Source organism: Lates calcarifer, unplaced genomic scaffold (assembly GCF_001640805.2).
Source record: "Lates calcarifer isolate ASB-BC8 unplaced genomic scaffold, TLL_Latcal_v3 _unitig_1690_quiver_535, whole genome shotgun sequence".
NCBI classification, from domain to species: domain Eukaryota; kingdom Metazoa; phylum Chordata; class Actinopteri; family Centropomidae; genus Lates; species Lates calcarifer.
Genome location: NW_026115692.1, coordinates 127,501 through 154,369, shown reverse-complemented (window position 1 = coordinate 154,369; position 26,869 = coordinate 127,501). Strand labels below are relative to the sequence as shown.

The following is a 26,869-nucleotide window of genomic DNA, read 5'->3' as shown; positions in this document are numbered from 1 at the left end:
TTCAGATCCATTTGACAGATTATTGATCCAATTCAATTCAAATCTGTCTTGGTATGATTAAAAGAGGCCTGTGCAGTCCTGAATTTAAATCACTGGGTACTCCAGCAGGTTGTGTTTCAGTTTGTCAGATAAATTTCTCCTCAGCTGAACAGAAATCCCTGTCCAGGGAAGGTAAACCTGACCAACCAGGTGCAGTCCTGCATGTGTTAAACAATAACTGAGGAATCTAAAGATAGCGGCTCATTCATTCCAGTGAAACCTGCTCAGCGTGTTTCTGCTGTGTCTTGCTGTGATTCAATAATAAGATCCTGGTACGACTCCCAGCAGCTTTTAGATGTGTTCTGGAGTTAGTATAGTGTGTCTTATTTTAAGTTTTATGTGTAACAACAGGAATTATGGTCTTATTTATTTTAAATATTTTTAGATAAAAAAAAAATTAACATTAAAAACTAAAGAGTCACCAAAGAGTGAAAACTTCACTTTGAAAATATAAATTGTAGTGCAGTCACTCATATATATATATATATATGTGTGTGTGTGTGTGTGTGTGTGTGTGTGTGTGTGTGTGTGTGTGTATTGGGGGTTTCTGGCACATTAATCAGCCTGTTTGTTTATTAATGTTTTTCTTCACTTTTTGTTTGTCACCAGATGATCTAGTTTATTGTAAACTACAGAGAACAGTGTCTTTGTGCAGCAGAAAGTTAACAGATTTGATTTTACTTGATGAAAGTCTGAGAGCTGCAAATAAAGTCAGAATAAATGACTATGGCGAGCAGGAAAGACATAAAATCCAGGAGAAATGTTAGTATTAGTGTATTGTGGATTGTCATCTGTCTTTAAGAAGCTGATAGAAATGCAGTCATGTGATTTAGAGTAAAGGGAGAGGGGAGGAGGAGCTCTGCTCAGACAATCCAGGGGCAGTAATACAGGAAGGACACACTGAAGCTGCAGTTTGAGTCAGATCAGACTGTTTTACAGTCAACAGCAGGAGGAGGAAAACAAGGTGAGTTCTTTCCAACTCTCTGTCTCTGTCTCTGTGGGAGCTGTGAAAGAAAACAAACTGTTGATCTATGAGCTGGAGTGTCGACTCAACTCTATGTGTTGTTACTTCCGTCAGTTTTGGGCGTGACTCTTGAACTGACCTGTTTATCTTCCTGTGTCTGTGAATCACAGTCAGACTGACTGAAGTCCAGAAGATGAGTGATTGTGTGAAGGAAGAGGAGGATGGAGCAGAGTCTCAGTCATCTGACTGTGTGTCCATGAAGAGTGACCGGTCCAACAACCCCCCCCCAGACCTCAGTAATGAACCTGGACCCTCAGACACACAGTAAGACTCTGTTTCTATTCTGAACAGATCAGACAGGGTGTGAGCACCTTTCAGGTTCAGTATTATTTATTCCAGTTTACTCACTGAATCAGAATCTCACTAACTCTCTTTATAAATCTAAATGATTTAGTTTCATTTCAAATTCAGAGAGTATCAGGTATAAACAATCTGTTTTTACTGGTTCCTCCCCGATGAAGACCCAGTGAGGTCAAACCTGCTCTGTGTTTTAATTATATTGCTCGACTGAAAAGGCTTTAATACATCTTATGTTTCTCTGAGTGTCTGAAGAACATTTTCTTTTCTGTGCTGCTCAGTTGATCAGTTGATGTTCTGGTGAAGGGTTTAACAGTCGGTCAGTGAGTGACTCGCTGTCTGATTATCTAAGCAGTGTTGTTACAGTCTTTTTGTTAAAATAACCTGTGAAAGGTTTTTATTTAAAAGGAAACATGTTCATGTCCACAGACTCTGGTTCTGCAGACAGTGCATCACCTCAGATTGGGACCAGTCTGGCTCATCAGGAGACTCCTCCTGTCCCCAGTGTGGGCAAAGATCCAGACCAGGACCTGGACTGCAGACAGCCAGTCAGACCAGCACTGTACAAAGTAAGACTGAACATGTGTCTGCTGATGTCATCATTTCTGAAAACAGGACTTCTTGTTTTCTACAGAGTCATTTGTTCTATCACACAGCTCTGACATTTAAGATGATTCTAAAGAGCACAACATGAAAAAGCTTTTCTCTGCTTGTCTTTAGTTTTTCTGTAGCTGATGAAAAGAATCATCAGATTGTCAGTTTGTCTTTAGTCTAACAGTGTTTGTTGTCTTTGAGCAGATAGTGGTCTGCAGGAGGTTTTAGATGAACATCAGATCAGTCTGAGGAGGAGATGTGAACGTGTGACTGAAGGAACTGATGGAACAGGAAGTAGAACCCTCCTCAACAGGATCTACACTGAGCTCTACATCACAGAGGGACAGAGTGAAGAGGTTAATACCCAACATGAGGTGAGGCAGCTGGAGACAGCTTCCAAGAAGAAGACCCTCCATGACACTCCAATCAGGTACCAGGACATCTTTAAAGCCTTACCTGACCAACAGAGACCCATCAGAGTGGTTCTGACCAACGGCGTCGCTGGTGTTGGAAAAACCTTCTCAGTGCAGAAGTTCACTCTGGACTGGGCAGAGGGCTTGGAAAACCAAGATGTCAGTCTGCTGGTTCTGCTTTCGTTCAGGGAGCTGAACCTGATCAGAGATGAGCAGTACAGTCTTCTCACGCTGCTCCATGTTTTCTATCCAACATTACAGAAGGTCACAGCAGAGAAGCTGGCTGTCTGTAAAGTTCTGTTCATCTTTGACGGCCTGGATGAAAGCAGACTTTCACTGGATTTCAACAACAGGAAGGTTGTGTCTGACGTCACACAGAAGTCATCAGTCAACCAGCTGCTGACAAACCTCATCCAGGGGAATCTGCTTCCCTCGGCTCTGGTCTGGATAACTTCCAGACCTGCAGCGGCCAATCAGATCCCTCCTTCATGTGTTGACAGGGTAACAGAAGTACGAGGCTTCACTGACCCACAGAAGGAGGAGTACTTCAGGAGGAGATCCAGTGATGAAGAGCTGTCCAACAGAACCATCTCACACATCAAGACCTCCAGGAGCCTCCACATCATGTGTGGAGTCCCAGTCTTCTGCTGGATCACTGCTACAGTTCTGGAGCACATGTTGACTACAGAGCAGAGAGGAGAGCTGCCCAAGACCCTGACTGACCTGTACTCACACTTCCTGCTGGTTCAGACAAAGAGGAAGAAGAACAAGTACCATGAGGGACATGAGACGAGTCCACAGGAGCTGACGGAGGCTGACAGGGAAGTTCTTCTGAAGCTGGGGAGGCTGGCGTTTGAACATCTGGAGAAAGGAAACATCATGTTCTACCAAGAAGACCTGGAGCAGTGTGGTCTTGATGTGACAGAGGCCTTGGTGTACTCAGGAGTTTGTACAGAGATCTTCAAAAGAGAGAGTGTGATCTTCCAGAAAACAGTCTACTGCTTTGTTCATCTGAGCGTTCAGGAGTTTCTGGCTGCAGTCTACATGTTCCACTGTTTCACCAACAGGAACACACAGGTACTGAAGGACTTCCTGGGAGAAGATCATAGTGACCCATGTCTGGAGGACTTCCTGTGGAGAGTCATGGAAAAATCCCTGGAAAGTAAAAATGGCCACCTGGACCTGTTTGTTCGCTTCCTTCATGGCCTCTCTCTGGAGTCCAACCAGAGACTCTTAGGAGGTCTGCTGGGTCAGACAGAGAACAGTCCAGAAATCATCCAGAGAGTCATCAACAACCTGAAGAGAATGAACACGTTCAGTATCTCTCCTGACAGAAGCATCAACATCTTCCACTGTCTGATGGAGATGAACGACCACTCAGTTCATCAGGAGATCCAAGAGTTCCTGAAGTCAGAGAACAGATCAGAGCAGAGACTCTCTGAGATCCAGTGCTCAGCTCTGGCCTACATGCTGCAGATGTCAGAGGAGGTTCTGGATAAGTTAGGCCTGGAGGAGTACAACACATCAGAGGAGGGACGACGGAAATTGATCCCAGCTGTGAGGAACTGCAGGAAGGCTCGGTGAGTCCTGTTTCATTAACATCATCAGTCAGTGGAGATCAGTACTTTAGTTCTTCAGATATACACAGGATAAGTCAGATCTTTTCCAAATGTTTGACAAAAGGTTTGACGGCTGCTATAATCAGACATTCAGGTTGTACCTGTCTGAGAAGGAGATGTCTGACATCCCAGAGAACTGCTGTCATGACATTATTGGGATCTTTTTTGTGTTTGGTCTCTTTTATGTAGTTAGCAGGAGGATTTTAGGGACTGCCACAATCCAGCTTTAAGACACTGGGTTCTTTTTTACATACTTGACGTTACATAAAAAACTTTTTATGATCTGGCTTTTGTGTTAGGTTTTTAGTAGGGATGCAACGATGCCACTTTTTTCCAAACGGATATGATACAGATACTTGGATCTGAGTACTTGCCATTATACTTTGTACATTTACTTGAAAACGTGTTTTATTTTCATCAGATATTGTTTCATTTTCTGGCTGTAAGAAATTGCTGTGACTGACATTTGAACATTCCATTATATATGGCACTGCCACACATTTTACTCAAACAGAAGTACTGTTAAAGTACTGTTATTGACATTTTAGCATTCAACTGCATCCGTTTTTAACAAACAGAATATCTTCAAGGCAGGAGTAGGCTAAGGCGGAATGTTTAAAATGTCCAACTATTTCAACCACGCTCCTTTGTGCTAAAAGCCCCTCATTAACAGCCAGCTGGAGGGTGTGTGAGACACACAGCAGGCTCAGGAGTCCAGCGTCACTCATGGCTTTGATTGCATTATCACGTAGCACAACATGAACAGAACTTTTAGGGACCCCCCCATGTCTGAAGCATGTCATCAAACACACCTGCGATGGCTTGGCTGGTGTGTGAACCCCTAAATTGTTTTGCATGCAGGATGACTCTTCGCAGAGTAAAATCCTCGTCAGTCTGCTGTGCAGTTAAACTGATGACGGACACCGAGCTAACGCTGCTCGTCCAAATATCAGTGGTGAAGCTAAGGGCCGAAATGTCTTGCAACAGGCTGCAGATGTGCCTCTTCACAAAGTCGTGGAGCTTTGGCAACACTGTGTCAGTGATGTCGGGTAGGGATCTCATACCTCGGCTCCAGTACACTGAGAAGACGTCTAAATCCCATATTATCAACAACCGACAATGGCTGGTCATCAAGAGCAATGTACTGGGTCAGAGCCTCTGTTATTTTCTGCTCAGGTTTTCTCTTAACATCTTTTCTCTCTTCTCCAGAGTTTGCTGCAAAGTTGGTTGTTGCTGTTTGCCATTATTAGCAAATGCTTTGAACTCAGAGTCGTGTTGGTTTTTTAGATGTTTTATCAGATTGCTTGTGTTGAAAGTACTCGTTTTCATCCCTCTTCTTGACAGCTCTATTTGCATAATAAAACAGCAGAATTTGCAGTCCACTTTACTTTTGTCACCATCATCCACTGTGAAATACCTCCACCCCGCTGACATTGCTCCTCCTTGCTCTCAATTAGCACCTGACCGCCCAAGTGAACGTCACGCTTTTGTAAAGTGGTATTGGGCTGTGGTATCGGAACACTTTTACGAGTACAAGTACAGTAATAGGGTATCAGACCCGATACCCGATACTGGTAACGGTGTGCGACGTCTGCGTTGGCGGAGAAGCACAAGCGTACTAGAGCGTTTCCCTCTCTTCGGTGTTTCACTGTGTGTGCAAAGGTGAGAGCACCTTTGTAGTGAACGAAACGGCTCTTAGAGCGGGCTCTTTGAAGTGAACGACGGGAGCCGGCTCCTTATTGGGAGCCGAGTTTTTTTTTTCTTTCTCTCACCCTTTCTCTGTCTCTCTCTCTATTCAATTCAATTCAATTCAATTTGGCTTTATTGGCATGACGTTTTACATAAAACATGTTGCCAAAGCATAAAATGACACATGTACATTAGAACATCAGTAAATACAGTGATAACTATATACAATAAGATAATAATAAAGAATGAGATAAGAAATAACAAAACAAACAAAAACAAAAAAAAAAACAAGAAAACAAAATAAAATATATACATATACATGTGTGTGTATATACATACACACATACAGAATCCCTACATTAAACTGAGTCTCTTTTTGTGACATGCTGTGACATACTCTCCTGCCACTTCTATTACTGAGCTTTCTTCTCCTAGAAGGATTCAAAGTTTATTATCTTTATCTATTTGTTTTACTTGTGAATTTGGAGTTCTTCTCATAGTGTCACCTTTATATAGAAATGTCATTTTCTCATTTGTTCCATTCCAGGTAATGTGATCTGGGTTCCTACAGCTTCGTTGTTCTAAGAATGATCTGTGATGATACGAATCTGTGTCTGATTCTATCAGATGGTTCCAAAATTTGATTGTTCTTTTTTTTTTTTTAAATTTTAATGAAGAGGGGGAACTGGCCCAGCTCTGCTCTGCAGCCGTGGTTAGGACAGTTTCTGTGGATTCAGTATGTTTTTACAGAACTCAAGATGAATGAGTCCTATTGCTCCTGTTTGATCAGTGAGCCCCAAACTTCACTTCTATATAAAAGAATTGGTTCAATAACACTTTGGAAAATTTTCAGCCAAATGATTATTGGGAGGTTTATTTTAAATAGGGATTTCCTTATGCTGTAATAAGCTCTACGAGCCAGGGCACTTACAGCCTTAACAAAATGTCCTGAAGCAGTGATCAGCAGGCCGAGGTAAGTATATTCTGTTGTGTGACTCAATGTTGTCTCTCCCAAAAGAAATTGATGTTTTTTATATTGCAATCTTGCCTTTGTTTGAAATATCATAATTTTAGTTTTATCTAGATTTACTCTGATTTCCCAGTTTTCACAGTAATCATGGAGTATGTTCAAATAATCTTGCATTCCTTGTTCTGTTTGTGATAACAGTAAAAGGTCGTCTGCGTAAAGTAAACATTTAACTTCTGTTCTTTCTAAGTCCAGTCCTGGGGCTGTGGAGTTTTCAAGTAGTTTTGATAATTGGTCGATGTATATGTTGAACAGAGTTGGGGATATGTTGCAACCTTGATGGACGCCGCGACATTGTTTGAAAAATTCAGTTCTTTTTTGTCCGATGTTTACACATTCATTTTCAGAGTATTTACATTTAATCAAGTCATATACTTTGCCTCCAATCCCATTTTGGAGTAACTGATAGAAAAGACCGTTATGCCAGATCGAATCAAAAGCTTTCCTGAAATCAACAAGCATGCATATATTTTTCCTTTATTTTTTTGGTGAACGTGTTTTTTGATTAGGGTATGGAGAGTAAATATGTGGTCTGTTGTTCTATGTTTGGGTATAATGCCAATTTGGGATTTACTTAGTGTGTTGCTGTCATTCAGGTAGGACAGTATTCTTGAATTCAATATACGACAAAACAGTTTCCCCAAATTAGAATTTACACAAACACCCCTATAATTACTGGGATTCAGACTGTCTCCATTTTTAAAAATGGGAGTAATCATTCCCTTGTTCCAAATTGTAGGATATATACCACTCTTTAGTACCAAGTTAAATAATTTTAGCATAGCCTTTTTAAGTTTATTACTACTATGTTTTAGCATTTCTGTTCTGATACCATCAATACCACAAGCCTTCCCATTTTTTAGTTCAGCTAATTTTTCTTGTAGCTCTTCCATTGTAATTGCACTGTCCAAGCCATTCTGATTGTCTTTTATTTTGCCTTCTAATGATTTTAATTTGTCAATTATGGATATCTGATGTGTATTTAAACCGTATTGTTCTGGATTTTGATATTCAATTCAATTCAATTCAATTCAATTTTATTTATATAGCGCCATATCACAACAACAGTCATCTCAAGGCACTTTTCATATAGAGCAGGTCTAGACCATACTCTTTAAAATAGGTATTTACAGAGAGAGACCCAACAAATCCCACCAAGAGCAAGCACTAGGCGACAGTGGCAAGGAAAAACTTCCTTTTAAGAGGCAGAAACCTCGAGCAGAACCGGACTCAGGGTGGGCGGCCATCTGCCTCGACCGGTTGGGTTAAGAAGGAGAGAGAGGGGGAGAGGGGGGAGAGGGGGTAGGGAATAGCGAAAGAAGAACATAGCATAACACAGGTTCCATATCAGATGTAAGATGAGGCCAGTAATACAACAGTAGTAGTGATAGTAGTGATAATTAAAGTATTAACTGCTAACATAGCAATACAACTAATAGCAGTGTAAGTAATTTCTAATTCTAGCAGCAGGTGTTGAGTGGAGTTGTAGGAGCAGCATATAAATTTGAGAAATAGTTTTTCCAAACATTGCCATTTTGTATTGTAATGTTATCTTTATATGTGGTAGAATTTAATTTTCTCCACAGTTTCCAAAAAGAGTTTTGATCTATTGCCCTTTCAAGTTTTATTAATTCATCGTCTGTGTATTTGGCCTTTTTTTGGTTGATCATTTTCTTGTGTTGTTTGAGTGCTGTGTGGTATTCGTGGCGCAATTCTTGGTTTTTAGGGTCATTTTGTTTTTTGTTTGACAGGTTTCTGACATGCTTCCTGAAAAAGGAACATTCGCTGTCAAACCATTGCTCTTTTGCTTGTTTTTTGTTTGATTTGTGGTTTAGTTTCTTCATTTTGGACTCTTTTGCTAATTTCATAAATATATTATTCAAATCTTTTGTGGCCAGATTTATGCTATCTTTGCTTATTGGATATTGGTTACTTAGGAAGGTATCTAGCGTGTTTTGGATGTTAGTGTCGTTAAATGCATTGGTGTAGTCAGTGAGACTTGTCTCTGTCCATTTGTAGTGTTTTGGGAGGGGTATCAGGTTGTCTTCAGGACTATGTGTCTGGGTTTGGGTCTCTGTGTTTTTTTTCAAGTTAAGTATAAACTGATTATGGTCTGATATGGGACGTTGTGGTAAGATTGTGAATGCTTTAATGTTTTCTGGGTAGAGATCTGTGATAGCATAGTCAATGACGCTATTTCCCAACGCAGAGCAGTAGGTAAACCTGCCCAGGGAGTCGCCACGCGTCCTGCCATTAACTATATTAATAATAATATTAATATTATTCACTATATTGTCATAACTATGTCTTAGTTTTGTAATAGGGGGTTGGTATAGAAAGGATACATCTAAATGATTATTACCACTTGTATCAATAAAATCTTTCTCCTTCCCAGTTCGGGCATTGAAATCCCCACATAACAATACAGAGCCAAAAGACTGGAAGTGAAGTATTTCTCTCTGGAAGGTTGTGAAGATATTCTTCTGAAAAATATGGGGAGCTTGAGGCTGGTAAATAAATAGCACATAAATAAACATCCTTTGTGTTTTCAAGAAGACCTCTACTGATTTTTAGCCAAATATGAGTTTTCCCTTTTTTGATTAGGTGATATATAACTATGATGTTCCTGTTTATACCAAATAATTATTCCCCCAGATTGCCTTCCGTTTTTAATGTGAGAATATTTCAAGGAGGGTAGACTTCATTATAGTTACTTGGGCAGTTTGAAGAAGTGTTATCATGTCTCCATGTTTCATGTAGGATAATTAGATCGATGTTCTCTATTCTATCTATAAATTCAGGACTTGTAGTCTTCAATCCAAAAGCTGAAGAGTTCAGTCCCTGAATATTCCAGCTACTAAGTGAAAAGAATGATATTCTCTCATTTAAACATGTAGTGCTTCACTATAAAGTATTCAAAATACAACCAACATATTCAAATGATAATTTGAACTGTTTTAGAGTAACGTTGTAACTGTATTGAGTGGTCGGTTTAACTTATTAACCTTATGACAAATTAATAGATAATGTCTCTTAACTGGTTTTGCTCAGGAGGAACCTTTGTTCTGGAAGCAACTGCAGCATAAGTGTCTCTCTGTATGGGGAGTTCTTTTTGGAAAGTATAAAGCTGTGGTTGTTCTTCCTGGTGATGATACTGTTGCTGTTTCTGCCACTGGTGAGGAGATAACTGTGATCTAAGGAGCTGCTGTTGGTGAAGGGTCCAGTGTTGCTGCTGATAGTGGTGCTCTGGGAGAGCCTGTTGATCTCTATGTTGCTCCTGGGGCAGATGAGGGTATCTCCTGTGCTCTTTGGGAGGGTCGAGGTACCTCTGGTGTTCCTGGAGCGGATGAGGGTATCTCTGGTGCTCCTGGGGTGGATGACAGTACCTTTGGTGCTTCTTGGGTGGATGAGGGTACCTCTCATGTTCCTGGGGAGGATGAGGGTATCGCTGGTGCTCCTGGGGCTGGTGGGGGTACCTCTCGTGTTCCTGGAGAGGATGAGGGTATCTCTGGTGCTCCTGGGGCTGATGGGGGTACCTTTGGTGCTCCTGTGGCTGGTGGGGGTACTTATGGTGCTCCTGGGGCGGATGAGGGTATCTCTGGTGCTTCTGGGGCTGGTGGGGGTATCTCTCATGTTCCTGTGTATAGTGGTGGTAGCATTGCTGGTGTTGAGCTTCTCTGTTTAGGGCTGTCTCTTTGATGCTTCTGGCAAAAAGTTTTACTCCTCTTTCATTGAGGTGGATGTGATCATACAGGTGCTGGTAATTTATTTTACTGTGATGTGCCACGCTCACATTAGGAAGTTGAGTACAGCTCCTGGAGATCTCTCTCTCTCTCACTCACTTTTTTTCTCTTCACGCCGCATGTGATTGGTCAATATGTGTTTGTGCCTTGTGTTTGCGCTGAGCAGAGGGGGGAGGGGCAGTAGTTACACTCGCAGCAGCAGTAGCACACGAACAGAGCAGGAGGGAGAGAGAGAAAGAGCCAGGGGCAACAAAAAGAGACAACATCGACACATTAGAAAGGTATAGTAAAGAAAATGAGTGACATCAAGAAAAGAAGCAAAATCTGGAACTATTTCAATTTTATTGACAATACAAAGGCAGAGTGTAGAGTCTGCAAGAAAAGAATATCATATAGAGCCGGCTCCACAAACAACCTGCACAGGCGCCTGAGAACTGTCCACCCATCAGTGCAATGGGAAGATAAAACAGTCAGTTGAGTGTGATATTAATGAAGGTGCCAGTGTGTCTACTGCAACTGCTGCTGCTTCTGCTGCAGCTTCTGCTGCAGTATCTACAGCATCATGCAGTATACCACCACAACCACCTAAACCAACCCAGAGCTCTATGAGACAGTTTTTGCAGAAGTCTGTGACCCTAGCAAGACAGAACTCAATTGATGAAGAACTGGCAAAAATTATTGCACTTGATTTCCAACCATTTTCAGTTGTGGATGATAAAGGATTTAGGAAGTTTATTCATGCACTGAATCCTATGTATGCAATTCCAAGCAGGAAAACACTCTCCCAAAAAAAAAGAGAGAGCCGGCTCTTTTTCGTGAGCTGAGCCAAAAGAGCCGGTTCTCTAAAAAGAGCCAGAATTCCCATCACTATGTTACAATGCTTTTAATCACTTATGAATTAAACTTTAAATGAGAGAAGTCCTGTCTTTACTTTTGTTGTTGGTGGAAAAGAAATAGTAGCATGAAGCACAGGGGTCTGATGAGACTGTAAAGATCCTACACACACCACACTTCACTGTTTGGTTGGTTTTTATGTGTGGTTTTTATCTTATCTGATGACATGTTGAATATAATTTGACCTGATTGATTCATTAAATGTTTTTTTCTGCTGGATGTTTCTCAGATGGGGGATCACGGTGGTGCAGTGGTTAGCACTGTCGCCTCACAGTAAGGAGGAGTGGGTGGTCTTTGGTCTCTATATGTCATCTCTCATCTCTCCCTCTCACCCACTGTCAGCTGGGATAGGCTCATGGACACATCTAACTCTCTGTCATCAAATGGTTCAAGTCAATATAAAGTGTTCTCTGTCATAATAACATGTTCTGTCATATATGTGTCCTGACAGATTTACTGATTGTGGACTCTCAGAGACTCACTGTGAAGTTGTGGCCTCAGCTCTGAAGTCCAACCCCTCCCATCTGACTGAACTTGACCTGAGTGACAACGAAGACCTTAAGGATTCAGGAGTGAAGGTGGTCTCTGCTGGACTGGAGAGTCCACACTGTAGACTGGAGACTCTGAGGTCAGTTCACTGTTAGTTGTATTACTGTGTGACTTAGAAGAAGTAATCACATTTACTGAAATAAATGAGTCACACGATGACAAGTAAACTCTTTTATTCTTTATTCAGGTTGAAGAACTGCAGTTTGTCAGAGATCAGCTGTTCTTCTCTGGTCTCAGCTCTGAAGTCCAACCCCTCCCATCTGAGAGAACTGGACCTGAGTGGAAACAACCTGAAGGATTCAGGAGTGAAGGAGCTGTGTGGTTTTCTACAGAGTCCAGACTGTAGACTGGAGACTCTGAGGTCAGTTCACTGTCTGTTACTGTTGGAGATCTGAGGTCTTTAATCACAACTGAATCTAATGTAATGAATTTATACTTGCAGTAAAACACTGATCCATTATGACAGTGTGCGAGTGTGTGTGTGTGTGTGTGTGTGTGTGTGTGTGTGTGTGTGTGTGTGTGTGTGTGTGTGTGTTGTTGTGTACTTGTGGTTGCTGCATGTTGCTCTCTGCTTCTAACTCTCTGCTGCTGCTGGGTAAACAGTCTCACTGCCATGTGGGTAAATGTACTGATGCAAGGCTGAGGAAGCACAGCTGGACAGAGCAGCAACACACTGGCAGATGAAGGATCAGTTACTGCTCCTGTCGGCTCATTCCTCGTCTGTGGTAATCATAGAAGATGGATGTCAGGACTCTCCTGGACTGGTATGGCAGCTCTGATGGACCCACAGGAGAACAGTCCTGGTTGTGTCCAAGCTCAGAGGCTTTAACATTGACATTGGTGCTTTGAGTGAGACCAGGCTCATGGATGAAGGCTCTCTGACAGAGGAAGGGACGGGCTGCTCCTTCTTCCTTCAGGTTTCCCCCCAGGTAGACAACACCTGCACGGTGTGGGACTGGACCTCAAGAATACACCAGGACCAGGACTCACTGAAACATCTGTTGGATCAGAGAAAGACTGATGAGCCTTCGTATCCTCCTGGTCAAGAACCTCTTCACTTCTCAGAGCTGACACACCAACTCTGCTGTCTGAGACTGAGGACAAGGACTGCTGCTACCAGGTACTGGACCAGGATCTCCACCTGATCCCCACAGGGACCAGATCCTCTTACTCTGGGATTTGAACTGTCCAGTGGGCCTGAAGAACATGATATGGAGCAGAGAGGTCGGCAGACATGGTGTTGACCTTGACCAGGTAATGAGATGACTGAGTCTCTGCTGAGTCCAACCTGACCATAACCACCAGCATCCTCCAGCTGAAGACTGAAGACGTCATGGATGAACCCTGGCTGCAAACACTGGCTCCTGATTGGTTGTTACAGAGAGACGCAGTGACATCAGAGGTGTTCTCTTCACCTGAGCCATGAGAGCTGCAGATCTCTGAACAGACTCCTGATTCTGAAGGTTCACATGTTGTCTCCCTTTCTAAGAACAAGGTGAGGAGGCTGATGTGTGGCAGCAGTCGGGGTTTATCTCTCCTTACTGCTGCTGCTGAGGTCCTGGCTGAGCTGATACTTCAGAGGCTGATCTGTGTTGACATGAACAGGTGTCTGAATGTTGAGCTGACATTTGGATGATGTCTGTAGAAGGCTGACATTATGATGATCCACAATAACAGAAGGACAAAGTTCCTCTACTCATTTTAGACTAAACATCATTGATTAGGACAGATCTGATTGATTATCAATGATTTGATCGACATCTTTTATTCTTTATTCAGGTTGAGTCTCTGCAGTTTGTCAGAGATCAGCTGTTCTTCTCTGGTCTCAGCTCTGAAGTCCAACCCCTCCCATCTGAGAGAACTGGACCTGAGTGACAACGACCTGCAGGATTCAGGAGTGAAGGAGCTGTGTGGTTTTCTGCAGAGTCCAGACTGTAGACTGGAGACTCTGAGGTCAGCAGCAGGTTATGAATCTGTGTTGACGAGAACAGATGTATGAATGTGGTGCTGACATTTCTCTTTGTGTATTTGTTTATTTTAACCTGCATCCCGTTGGTTCAGGTGTTTGGAGTGATGGTGAATTGAAACCTCTGTTTTCTAAACTCACATCTTTTATTCTTTATTCAGGTTGAGTCTCTGCAGTTTGTCAGAGATCAGCTGTTCTTCTCTGGTCTCAGCTCTGAAGTCCAACCCCTGTGAACTGAGAGAACTGGACCTGAGTGAAAACTGGGACCTGAAGGATTCAGATGTGAAGGAGCTGTTAGATCTTGTGAAGAATCCAGACTATAGACTGGAGACTCTGAGGTCAATTCACTGTTATTAATCCACAACTAAATCTATTATGTTGATATTTGTATTTACATTAACTGTCAAAGCTTTTCTTACTCTTTAACGTCGAATTGTAAACCCGTCTCCTGCGGCTCTTCTGCTCCTGTGTGCAGACACATACGCAGAGACACACATGAAACGGGAAGCAGGGAGAGAAATGTGAATGTAAATGATCCTTTAATTATTAAACATTTTTCTGATGGGCCACCAAGACAACAGTAGGGGAAACACTGATGTCACTCTAATAATAAACTAATGTTAATACTGATAAAATACCTGCTAAACTGCTAAAGCAGGGAGGGTTCCTCTTTATAAGAACTTTGCACCAACACATCACCAACATCTAAGCTGATGAAAACATCCCACAGTGATGGAGAAATGCCAATATTGTCTCTGTTTACAAGAACAGGGTGAGGAGGCTGATGTGTGGCAGCAGTCGGGGTTTATCTCTCCTTACTGCTGCTGCTGAGGTCCTGGCTGAGCTGATGCTTCAGAGGCTGATCAGTGTTGACATGAACAGGTGTCTGAATGTTGAGCTGACATTTGGATGATGTCTGTAGAAGGCTGACATTATGATGATCCACAATAACAGAAGGACAAAGTTCCTCTACTCATTTTAGAGGAAACATCATTGATTAGGACAGATCTGATTGATTATCAATGATTTGATCGACATCTTTTATTCTTTATTCAGGTTGGAGTCCTGCAGTTTGTCAGAGATCAGCTGTTCTTCTCTGGTCTCAGCTCTGAAGTCCAACCCCTCCCATCTGAGAGAACTGGACCTGAGTAACAACAACCTGCAGGATTCAGACCTGAAGCTGCTGTGTGGTTTACTGAGGAATCCAGACTGTAGACTGGAGACTCTGAGGTCAGGCTCCATATTTTCTTTCTTTTTCAACATCCTCTGAAACAGATTGAATAAAAACTGAACGTTAGAATCCTCATGAAGGAGGATTTATCTCAGGCCTGTTGTTTTATACAGCTTTAGTTTGATCTAGGTGTACCTAATAAACTGACAACTGACTGTAGATGAGTTTAATCAGTGTGAGTCAGCAGCTCTTTCTCTGTTGATTTAATGACTGAACTGTTCCTGAAAGAAATGTTGTAGATTAATGAGAGCTCGTTTTCTCTTTGTGTCTCCGACTGATTTTAACCTGCATCCTGTTGGTTCAGGTGTTTGGAGTTTCCAGTTTCTAAACTTGTTCATTCTAAACCTTCTTCAGCTCTGAACAGATGATGAAACACTGAATGGTTTCAAGCAGGAACTTTGTCTCCTAAACTCACATCTTTTTTTCTTTATTCAGGTTGAGTCTCTGCAGTTTGTCAGAGATCAGCTGTTCTTCTCTGGTCTCAGCTCTGAAGTCCAACCCCTCCCATCTGAGAGAACTGGACCTGAGTGACAACAACCTGTATGATTCAGGAGTGAAGGAGCTGTGTGGTTTTCTGCAGAGTCCAGACTGTAGACTGGAGACTCTGAGGTCAGACTCCATATTTTCTTTCTGTGCTGAGATGAATCTGATGTGAAAGTTGTGTTGACTCTAACCTAGCAGACATCAGGTTCATATTATACTGATCCACACTGAGGATCTTGTTGAGCTTCAGATTTAAAACAGGTTTAATGTCACGTTAAAAATCCTTCACTTTGTAATTCACTCTTTACTTTGGAAGAATTTAATCTTCATCTTATATTTCTACAAATAAATTAAATATTTCCAAACTAAGACAGAAAGATTTATTCAGAGTTTGTTTTATGATCTGTGATGTTTCTACTGATGGAAGTTAATTCCAATTAATTAATTAATTTCCAGTTTCTAAACTTGTTCATTCTAAACCTTCTTCAGCTCTGAACAGATGATGAAACACTGAATGGTTTCAAGCAGGAACTTTGTCTCCTAAACTCACATCTTTTATTCTTTATTCAGGTTGAGTCGCTGCAGTTTGTCAGAGATCAGCTGTTCTTCTCTGGTCTCAGCTCTGAAGTCCAACCCCTCCCATCTGAGAGAACTGGACCTGAGTAACAACTGGTACCTGCAGGATTCAGGAGTGAAGGAGCTGTGTGGTTTTCTGCAGAGTCCAGACTGTAGACTGGAGACTCTGAGGTCAGACTCCATATTTTCTTTCTGTGCTGAGATGAATCTGATGTGAAAGTTGTGTTGACTCTAACCTGCAGACATCAGGCTCATATTATACTGATCCACACTGAGGATCTTAATGATAAAGTCTGTTTTCTTCTTCACTGGTTTAGTCCAGTGACTGAGGCAGAGAAATGCTGAGCTACAGATCCATCCTTCCATTATCTATAGTGCTTATCCGTTCAGGGTCACAGGGGTGCTGCAGCCTATCCCAGCTGTCATTGGGCGAGATGCAGTGTACACCCTGTATGGATTGCCAGTCCATCACAGGGCCAACACACAGAGACAAACAACCACACTCTCATTCACACCTACGGATAATTTAGAGTCACCAATTAACCTAAGATGCATGTCTTTGGACGGAGAGGAGGCCAGAGCACCAAGAGAACTGCAGGCATGGGGAGAACATACTCCACACAGAAAAGCTCTGAACTACAGATTTCAAACTTTAATAGAACAAGAAAAATCCTTCACTGTTTAAATCCCATCAAACTTTTTCCACTCTGACATGAACAAATATATCTTCAGTATTTTCTTGTTCCAACACGACTATAAAGTCAAGCAGGAACTTTGTCTCCTAAACTCACATCTTTTTTTCTTTATTCAGGTTGGAGTCGCTGCAGTTTGTCAGAGATCAGCTGTTCTTCTCTGGTCTCAGCTCTGAAGTCCAACCCCTCCCATCTGAGAGACCTGGACCTGAGTCACAACCACAACCTGTATGATTCAGGAGTGGAAGGAGCTGTGTGGTTTTCTGCAGAGTCCAGACTGTAGACTGGAGACTCTGAGGTCAGACTCCATATTTTCTTTCTGTGCTGAGATGAATCTGATGTGAAAGTTGTGTTGACTCTAACCTGCAGACATCAGGCTCATATTATACTGATCCACACTGAGGATCTTGTTGAGCTTCAGATTTAAAACGGGTTTAATGTCACATTAAAAATCCTTCACTTTGTAATTCACTCTTTACTTTGGAAGAATTTAATCTTCATCTTATATTTCTACAAATAAATTAAATATTTCAAACTAAGACAGAAAGAAAGATTTATTCAGAGTTTGTTTTATGATCTGTGATGTTTCTACTGATGGAAGTTAATTCCAATTAATTAATTAATTTCCAGTTTCTAAACTTGTTTATTCTAAACCTTCTTCAGCTCTGAACAGATGATGAAACACTGAATGGTTTCAAGCAGGAACTTTGTCTCCTAAACTCACATCTTTTATTCTTTATTCAGGTTGATGAACTGCTGGTTTGTCAGAGATCAGCTGTTCTTCTCTGGTCTCAGCTCTGAAGCCCAACCCCTCCCATCTGAGAGAACTGGACCTGAGTGACAACTACAAGCTGCAGGATTCAGGAGTGAAGGAGCTGTGTGGTTTTCTGCAGAGTCCAGACTGTAGACTGGAGACTCTGAGGTCAGTTCACTGCCTGTTACTGTTGGAGATCTTAGATCTTTAATCCACAACTGAACCTCATTTATCTTCACACAGAACCTGAATCCATTCATTTAGAATGAATGACATGTTAAATAGTGGTTGTTCCATATCGTCAGTTGTTCTGATCTCAGACTCATTTCAGTCAGTTGTCATCAATAATGTCTCTTCACTTTAGTCAAACCTTCACAACTCACACACTCGTATTTCTCACAGAGGACTAATGTTTTCTAAATACACTGAAGAAAATGTCCAGTGGTCATTGGTCAAAGTCAGTTTTTATTACAACAACAAACAGAAGATCCTCACGGCTGATATTTGTACTCACTGGGAGGAAGGGATAGTAGCAGCAGTGAGTTTATGTGGCTTAAATACACTGGGCTGGCAGCAGAGTGCAGGCAAACATCCACCCAGTGGAGGTTGGATGTTGGGGCTTCGTAGGGAAGTCAACAATCCAACTTCTGTGGTCAGTCAGAATGTCCAGGGTGAGGCTACAGAGGCAGAGGATCCTGGGAAGTCGAGCTACTGGCTGTGGTTGTGGAGGTAAGATGGGGCTTGGGGTATAACACCCATTGGGCCACTGCCCCCCCACCAGGAGATGTACTAGATAGGTGGAGAAACATAAGTGAACTGTGGCTCCAGCTGATGACCTTGCAGCTGAGCCGGTGGGCACCGGTGGAGGTGCAGCAGACAGAGATCCTGAGCAGGAAGAACACACCACCTGTACATCATATGAACAAAGAAGCTGACATTCACCTGCTGAAGTAAAAACTCTGTTTTCAGTTGATGTTTAAATGAGTTCTCTGTTTGTTTGACATGTTTCACACCATTAACTGTAAATCTTCTACTGGAGGGTCTCCCGATCTGATCTGAAGGACAGAGACCAGGACCAAGACCTTTGTTACTGGATCAGAACTGGACATTTAAACTTTGATCCATTTTACTCATCAAAGTATTGTAGGAAGTTTTTAGTCTGATGTGATATCAAGGCTGACATTATGATGATCCACAATAACAGAAGGACAAAGTCACTCTACTCATTTTAGACTAAACATCATTGATTAGGACAGATCTGATTGATTATCAATGATTTGATCGACATCTTTTATTCTTTAATCAGGTTGAAGAACTGCAGGTTGTCAGAGATCAGCTGTTCTTCTCTGGTCTCAGCTCTGAAGTCCAACCCCTCCCATCTGAGAGAACTGGACCTGAGTGAGAACTACCTGTATGATTCAGGAGTGAAGGAGCTGTGTGGTTTTCTGCAGAGTCCAGACTGTAGACTGGAGACTCTGAGGTCAGCAGCAAGTTATGAATCTGTGTTGATGAGAACAGATGTATGAATGTTGAGCTGTTTTTCTCTTTGTGTCTCTGACTGTTTTTAACCTGCATCCTGTTGGTTCAGGTGTTTGGAGTTTCCAGTTTCTAAACTTGTTCATTCTAAACCTTCTTCAGCTCTGAACAGATGATGAAACACTGAATGGTTTCAAGCAGGAACTTTGTCTCCTAAACTCACATCTTTTATTCTTTATTCAGGTTGAGGTTCTGCAGTTTGTCAGAGATCAGCTGTTCTTCTCTGGTCTCAGCTCTGAAGTCCAACCCCTCCCATCTGAGAGAACTGGACCTGAGTGAAAACAAGCTGCAGGATTCAGACCTGAAGCTTCTGTTAGATCTTGTGGAGGACCCAGACTACAGACTGCAGACTGTGAGGTCAGTATCTGGAGTCAGTCCATGCTGCTTCCATCAGTATTGTCCTAAACACAGTTAGTATCAGAGCAGAGATCCAGTGTTTCCTGTAAAGCTGGGACCTTCTCAGTGGCTGCTTTCCTCAGTGAAGCTGTGAGAGGAGAATGGTGACAGGCTTCAGGATTGGACAGAAAGACAGAGAGACAGAGACAGAGATATCAATAATCAGGAATATATCAGGAACAAGTTTGAACAAGAAGTTTGGGCTTAACTCCAGACTTATTGATACAGGATCAGTTGATGTTGAGCTGCTGAGACTGATCTGTGATCATCACTCTCAGGTTTAATAAAACTGACTCAAACTAAACTGTTTTCACTTTGTAACTGAGGTGGTTGTGTTTGTTCTCACAGGGTCGACGACAGAGTGTTTAAAGCCTCCATAGACAAAACCTGTGAGTACTGAAACTGTCCTGTTGATCAACCTGTCATCAATAACATCTGACTGTAAAATGACCATGTGATCATTTCACCACCAAAACATTTAGAGATTACAGTTGATTGAAATATTCTCAGTGAGTGACTTTAATCACTGCAGCTCTGTGATCCACAAACATTAAATAAACCTGACTTCATCCTCACTTCAGTGCAGCTGATGCCAGAATAAGACAAATGAACTTCTGACATAGAGGAAAAGCTCATGATTGTTCTCCACAGACTGTAAATCCTTTTCATGCATTGAGGTAACTACAGTGGACAGCCATTAAACCGCTGTGTTCTTGTATATTCATGGGTTTTGATGGTACATTTGTACATCAGCTGCCACGTTGGACTCTAGTGCATCATTCCTTACACCATCATCCACTGGTCCGTTGTTGTAAATGCAACAAATATTTCTCTAAACCAACGTGGCCGACAGAAAGCCAGAAATGCTGAGCAGCTTGACTGCAGCTGCTGAACTTCACTGAATAAAGGCAGTTAGAATATCCATATTATATAGACTGACTCAGGATCAGATATCTGAACATGTCTGCTCAGGTTGATCCACAGCCAATAGAAAACCAGGAGGGTTTGAGCTGCTGCTGTTAGACTCTCATCCTCTGACTTCATCTCTGACTCTGAAGAGAGAAACAGTAAACACTGATTCCTGACGTCTGTTTCTCCTCCCATCAGGTCGCTCTGATGTCAGACTGGATCCAAACACAGAGTTGAGGGTGAGTTGTATCCTGATATTCCAGTCATTATCTTTTTTAGGACTTGTGTACTTTTTTCCTCTGCTCTCCTGTCATCATCCTCTGCAACTGCAGACTCTGCTGTTCTTCAAACCACTCACATGTTCTTCATCTGTGTCTGTCAGTCCTCAGACTTCATGTTCTCTCTGAGCTTCAGTTCAGTCTGGACTGTGTAAGAATGTGTTTGTTTTACTGAACACAAGTTGGTTTTTTCTATAACTGATGGTGTTTCTTTCCTGAATCTCAGCCTCCAACGAGCTTCACACCTGAGCTGCAAACTGAATCTACACGAGTCTCCTACAGGTAAAATCACTTCACCTGTTGCAGATAACGTTCCTCATCTGAGCCACAGCAGTCTCCTGATGAGCTCTCTGATGGTTTGGTGTTCTCGTGGACGGCTCCTGTCCTCGTCTCCTTCGATGCTCAGTGTGCTGTTGTTAGGTCCTTGTGTTTGTCTTTGTGTGTATTATGTGGGTTAAAGTCCTTCCTTGTTTCTCTGATGGTCACTGAACAGAAATGGATCCCAGTGATGTTCAGTTCCCTGATCAGTTTCTGACCTGTAGAAGCACCATGGAGCAGTTTGATCATTTTGTTTGTGTCGTACATGATGAACCATCCTGTCAGTGCAATGCAGGACTTAAGATACAAGAAAAGACTCAGGCCTGTCAGGAGGGACGACCAGCAGGAGTTCAGGATACGTCCTCGTCTTTTTCACCACAGTAGTGTGGTACAGTGTCTGTATGACAGCTAAGGCTGCAGCAGCCTGTCAGTAACTCCATCTAATTGTCAGTAAGTCAGTCCCAGTCTGAAGCCTTGTAGGTAAAAACTAAAAACATTTCACATTCAGCATGAAGTGAATAAAGAATGTGAAAGTGTGAAATATCCAGGAGCTGAAGCAGAGGCAGAGACCAACTACCAGGATCCTTTGACCCAGATCATCCTCTGACAGTCTGTGATTGTGATGCCTTCAATCATGGTGAGAAAGCTCAGGAACATCAACCTCCTTCCAAAAACATTTTTTTAATGATTTTTCTCCCCATTATGTTCATGTTCTGTGTGAAAGTACTCGACAAAAACAACAGTTTGAAAAAATAAACTGATGAGCAAATTAACAGTATGACGTCTCTGCCACCTGTGTGGAAGCACTGAGATAAATCCAGTATCTAATAATCTTGACTTCACTAAGCAGGAACTCCAGTTGTTTGTGTTGTTTTCCTACAGTTTGTCTGTTTGGACTCATGAAGTCTGACCTGGGATCAGCACAGTTTCACCTCAGGGTTTAACAGTTTGGTTGTGATCACTCAGCCCGTCTGTGTCCTGCAGGTTCAGGTGTCCTGGTCCAGGTGGGTTCCAGTGTTCTTCGACTGGACTGGTGTTTGTTGTGGATCAGGAGGCGGAGCTTCTCTACAGGACCGTCCAATGGAACAAGAGACTCCTCAAATCAGCTGGGAAGAAAGCTGCAGGACCATTGTTTAACATCCAGTGTCCTGAGGCTGCTGTGTGTGAGCTGCACCTCCCACACTGTGAAACACAGGATGGTGAGTAAGAGACTGAGGAGTTAGAGAGGAACCTCTGTGTTCCTGTTACTGCCCCCTGTAGGCTGCAGAGTTCCCTACAGCTGGTCACAGTGATGATGAATCACTGTGATACAGGATGAAATGATCAGTACCACTGTAATGAAGCTGTGCTCAGTGCAACACGTTTGACTGTGTTTCCACAGCTGTGATCCATGAGGACCTGCTGTCTGTCGTCCACATCACTGATGATGGACTGAGCTTCCTCAAACCGCTGCAGATCACAGACACTCATGTGATCGTCAGAGTCCCTCATCTCTCCTCCTTCGGCCTGGTCTCGGTTAGGAAGATATTTGAGAAGTTACGGAACAAGAAACCAGTTAGCAGCAAAGTGTTGTTGTTCCTTCCACCACCAAACCCAAAAACACAGAGACAAAACCTCAATGTGTTTCTCCTGCCGAGGAACGTCCCCCTGGACGAGGTGAAGACTGATGAAACCTTTCAGCTTCACTTTCTGATATTATGGTACTTATCCAAACCCTCCCTCTGATCCCTCTGATTCACATGTTCTGACTGTTCCTCAGGTGAAGGCAAAACAGGAAACCTCAAAGTACATCCAGACTCCGTCCTACTGCAGACTCATCAAATATCAGAAGTACTCTGTTCACTGTGGGAAGGCCCAGAAGGTTCAGCCTAAGGTAACACACCAACAGGATTCATAAATCTGCTGTCGGTCACCTTTACTTTAAACACTGTTCAGATTCTGACTCTGGTGCTTCTGGTTTTCAGAGAGCAGAGTTTGACCTGGATCTGGGACCAGATTATCTCCCAACGTTTGAGATCCGTCTGCCGATAAACACAGAGGAAGCCACTCTGATGATCCACGACCAAACAAATACAGAGGTCTGGGAGCATGACGTTGACCTGTCGGGTAAAGTCTTCAACTACCTGATCTTTTTATTTCTTTTTTCCACTCTCACACTCTTCTCATTAGATCTCTGTGTAAAAGTGACTGTTGATTATTAAACTGAAGTTTTTGTTTGGTTTTCTTTCAGGTGTAAGAAGAGAAACCGAGCAGAGCAGCGTCCCAGCAGAGGACAGTGTCTCACCAGAGGACCTCACAGCAGAGGAGAAGCTGCGCTCAGTTCGTAAAGAGTTTATTAACAGAGTATCTGAAGCTGTTCTGAACCAGCTCCTGGATAAACTTCTTGAGTGTGGTGTTGTAAATGATGAAGAAATGCAGGCAGTGAGAGCAAAAACCAGAGCAGATAAAGCTCGAGACGTGATCGACACAGTGAGAGGAAAGGGAACAGAGGCCAGCTCAGCTCTGATCTCTGCTCTCTGTGAGGTGGATCCCTGTCTTTCCAGAGAGCTCACATTAAGATGAAACAAAGACCAGAACCTGTGGATCCATCCAGTCCCTCACAGGGCTCTGTCTCTGTGAAGGTCAGCAGCTTCTCCTCAGGGATCCATTTAATCTGCTTTGTATCAGCTGCTCCACACAGATAAACCCTCAGGACTCTGCTCCGTCACCTCCACAAACACTGGATGCAAAATACCTGTCTTCAGCTGAACGACACAGGTGATTGTTTTTGGAGTAAAACCAGCCTCAGACTGAACTTTGAACTGTCACCATCACGTTCATCTCCTCAGGCCTGGATTATCTGCAGTCCTCTCTCTCTGGTCTGCACTGACACTCCTGACTGGTCCCAGTAACAGAGACAGCATCACACTGGTGCTGCTGTCTCTGAACAGGACTGAACAGGTTCTTTTCTGTCTCCACTGCAGCTGGAGATCCTCCTGTTGTTCACTGTTAGACTGAGCTCTGTGATTCAGGGACATCCAGCTCCAAACCTCCAAACCTCTCAGTCACTAACACTAAACACTAAACACTAAACTCAGGGTTGACATGTTGTCACTGGCCTTTGGTTCCTCTCAATATTTTAGGAGTTTATTTTTATACACAGATCTATAAGATTTATTCTGATGTTTGTTGTATTTTATCACTGATGTCATTTTAATCACTGTGACTTTATAATTTAATGAGACTGTTTTAAACCAGCTGCAGAAATAAACTTGACCTGATCTGAAAATCTCCATCTGTGTGATTCTGCAGCTCGACAGACTGATCAGTGATGATCATGATGATCAATGATGATAAGTGATGTCTGTCATTAATGTGCCTCCTCCCTCCGTCAGCTCTCACCTCCATCTTTGTCCACAGCAGAGACATAAACTACATCCTGAAGAGAACCAGGTCCTGAGATCTGACTGAGGAGGAGTCCAGAGAGAGCACAGCAGGCAGCAGGTCAGAGTGTTATTCTTTGTTTTGTCCACTAGATGGAGACAGAACATCAGTGATGAGGCTTCAGCTGGAACACGATAAACCTGTGAAGATCTGTGGTCGACCACTTCGCTCATCTTCACAGCCTCTGAAGTGAAGATGTGAGGATGCAGACTGCAGGAAGACCTCAGAGTCTGCACCACGTTTTTACATTTTAGATTTTACTCCAGAGCCAAGAAAGGTCAGGAGTCCTCAGAGGAGCTGGAAGAAAACAGGTTTGAGGGTTTCACTGGATCAGTGTGGAAAACAGATGCACAGTGTTCTTGTTGTTGTTGTTGTTGTTGTTGTTAGTCATTTCTCTTTGTCCTGCTCCTCAGGAGAGAAATGACCTTCAGACTGAAAGAGACACAAAGTGACCACAAACAACTCGACTGGCTCCTCTGCCTATAACTCAGCTATTCTAAGGTATTTCTATTATTTTCTATGTTCACCTCGTAGTCTCTGTCTTGTGTGGCAGGTAACTGGACCAAACCTGAGCTGAAACACCAGCAGATATCTTCATTAAATTAACACTACATTTAGTTAAAATGACTTCAATTGAATCATTTCCAGTCTCACAGGAGTTAAACACCTGGTGGAAGAACAACTTTATCAGAATCATTTACAGAAGCTGTAATCCATGTTTTTATTCATCAGATCTGCATCTGCTGCCGTCACCTTCACTCCTTCATAAGAAAAACAAAGTGCATTAAAAACCTGATGAACCAACAAACTCGGCTGTGATGTTCAGTTCAGGATCCAACAGCTTTTTAAAAACCAGACAGATGAATTAAGATGGTCCTCAGAGTTTACAGATATTTACACAGTGGAAACTGTCAAACTGTGAAGAGCAACAACAAAACCATTCGTCATCAGCATGGAAATAATCTGATGCTGTGGAGAGACAGGAACCTGAAATCCTCTTCATGTTCTCTGCAGCTCTGATGTCTGTGTGATGTCAGATTAGATGTAATCTGTTCTTCATCATCACTTCTGCACAGAACCGTCTTAAGAACCTGAAATAAACAGTTTGAAGAAGCTGAGGTTCTTCTCTGATCAGATGAGTCTGTAAAATCTCTGGGTGTGAGTCAGCTGTGTTTGTTCCTGTTGTAGACACAGTGTGTTTGATATATGAGCTGATTGACTGTGACCACTTAAAAATCCTGTCTGAGCATCATAAACCAGTGCAGTGCTTCAGCCTCCACAGAGCTGCGTCTTTGACTGTGGAGACTTCAGTTAACGTAGAGATAAAGCAGCGTCTGTCTGATCACCTGCTGCCGACAGTCTCTCTGACAGCAGCTTCAGTCTTTCTCCAGGTTTTGTTTCTGTCTCTGTTTGTTGGTGAACATGTTGCCTGACAAACAGTTTCTCTCTGCTCACAAACTGGAAACTGTGAAGACAAAGCGTCTGGCGTGTCTTTGACCTTTAATGATTTCACTTAAATTCTCCTGTTCTCTCTCGTCCCCAGTCAGTTTCATCTCTGTATCCACCACTCCTAGCTTAGCACAGTGACTGGAAGCAGGGGAAACTGTTAGCCTAGCTTAGCATGCTGACTGGAAGCAGGGGAAACTGGAGGAGTAAACTCAGCTGTAATTAAATGAATCTTTGTTTTAAGGAGGAGCAGAGCTGATTCTGAAACTGTCTCACCTCTGACAAACTGAAACCCTCAGTTTAACTTCATCCTGCTGGTCTGATTGGTGGTTTGATAATAATGATGTAATGAAGGTAATTCTGAGGGGTTTTCATTGTGTTGTTTGCCAGATAGCATGAAAGCTTCCATTACTTTAAACCTTTAGAACAGTTTGTTACCACCTGAGGTTTATTTTTGTGGATGTGTCTGAAGTTTTATTTTGAAAATCTCTTCCTGCAGAGAGAAGCTGGAGGTTTTCTCCCTCATCATCTGGTCACAGCAGCATCTAGTGGACGTCAGAGAAACTGCAGCTCTGAGGCTGCTGGTCGGGCAGGATCAGATCGGTTCAGACCGGCCCGGGTCGGATCAGTCTGGACCCGGAGCCGGAGTTATCTCTGGGTGAACAGGGCTCCCAATGTGATCCCAGCTGCTCCCAGTACAGCCAGTCCAAACACTGTCCTCAGAGACCAGAAACTGGCTGGAGGTCTGGACTCGCCGTACAACTCCACAAAGGCATCCTGGGTAATCAGAGAGAGGAGGGGGGGGGCACTGAATCATTCACAAATGAAACAACAAAGCAACATAACAGTAATATCAGGACCTATCTGTGGGGTTCCTCAGGGTTCTGGTCTAAGCTCAAGAAATGTTTCAGTTTGTTTTCAGCAGAAGAAGCTGAAGTTAAACATCGTTGATCTTATTATCAGTTTGTTTCAT

At 42.7% G+C, this 26,869-nt stretch overlaps 2 protein-coding genes and 2 long non-coding RNA genes across 40 annotated transcripts in view; 2 read left to right on the top strand and 2 right to left on the bottom strand.

Moving 5' to 3' along the window:
- Window positions 1–864: 864 nt before the first annotated feature.
- Window positions 865–24,297, top strand: LOC108890122 (NACHT, LRR and PYD domains-containing protein 12). 36 transcript variants are annotated; one of them, XM_051067462.1, is made up of 21 exons: window positions 866–1,003; window positions 1,174–1,327; window positions 1,790–1,929; window positions 2,159–3,947; window positions 11,791–11,967; window positions 12,076–12,249; window positions 13,668–13,841; window positions 14,016–14,192; window positions 14,911–15,084; window positions 15,521–15,694; window positions 16,139–16,315; window positions 18,897–19,070; window positions 19,310–19,483; window positions 19,871–19,911; window positions 20,630–20,670; window positions 20,936–20,991; window positions 22,012–22,226; window positions 22,409–22,683; window positions 22,787–22,900; window positions 22,992–23,133; window positions 23,258–24,297. In XM_051067462.1, exons 2-21 carry the CDS (start codon window positions 1,197–1,199, stop codon window positions 23,587–23,589), a joined length of 4,851 nt encoding a protein of 1,616 aa, XP_050923419.1. In that variant the 5' UTR covers window positions 866–1,003; window positions 1,174–1,196; the 3' UTR covers window positions 23,590–24,297. The 36 variants fall into 36 exon arrangements, 29 of the variants coding, with proteins under 29 accessions (XP_050923426.1, XP_050923430.1, XP_050923434.1 ...); XM_051067461.1 differs by having other exon boundaries at window positions 2,156–3,947; XM_051067469.1 differs by lacking the exon at window positions 16,139–16,315 and having other exon boundaries at window positions 865–1,003; window positions 2,156–3,947.
- LOC127139582 (uncharacterized) lies at window positions 13,628–14,149 on the bottom strand. Its single transcript, XR_007809825.1, has 2 exons — window positions 14,104–14,149; window positions 13,628–13,755 (listed from the first exon to the last, which is right to left on the bottom strand). It is a non-coding gene; the product is annotated as an uncharacterized LOC127139582 (long non-coding RNA).
- Window positions 24,298–24,427: 130 nt separating the features above from the next.
- LOC127139581 (uncharacterized) overlaps window positions 24,428–26,869 on the top strand; it is a 4,729-nt gene continuing 2,287 nt past the window's right edge. Inside the window, exons 1-3 of the long non-coding RNA XR_007809824.1 lie at window positions 24,428–24,761; window positions 24,864–24,951; window positions 25,183–26,869. The exon at window positions 25,183–26,869 is cut by the window's right edge and continues 1,308 nt beyond it. This is a non-coding gene — a long non-coding RNA (uncharacterized LOC127139581). The remainder of the gene's footprint in view (window positions 24,762–24,863; window positions 24,952–25,182) is intronic.
- LOC108890128 (apoptosis regulator Bcl-2) overlaps window positions 25,158–26,869 on the bottom strand; it is a 5,483-nt gene continuing 3,771 nt past the window's right edge. For both annotated transcript variants that reach the window (XM_018686920.2, XM_018686921.2), the window contains exon 3: window positions 25,158–26,673. In XM_018686920.2, coding sequence (XP_018542436.1) covers window positions 26,545–26,673 — 129 coding nt within the window. In that variant the 3' untranslated portion in view covers window positions 25,158–26,544. The remainder of the gene's footprint in view (window positions 26,674–26,869) is intronic.

Coding starts and splice junctions, on each gene's coding strand:
- LOC108890122 (XM_051067461.1), top strand. CDS start 1,197: ATGAGTGATTGTGTGAAGGAAGAGGAGGATGGAGCAGAGTCTCAGTCA. Junction 15,085..15,520: donor TGTAGACTGGAGACTCTGAG/GTCAGGCTCCAT, acceptor TTCTTTATTCAG/GTTGAGTCTCTGCAGTTTGT. Junction 22,901..22,991: donor CCCAGAAGGTTCAGCCTAAG/GTAACACACCAA, acceptor TCTGGTTTTCAG/AGAGCAGAGTTTGACCTGGA.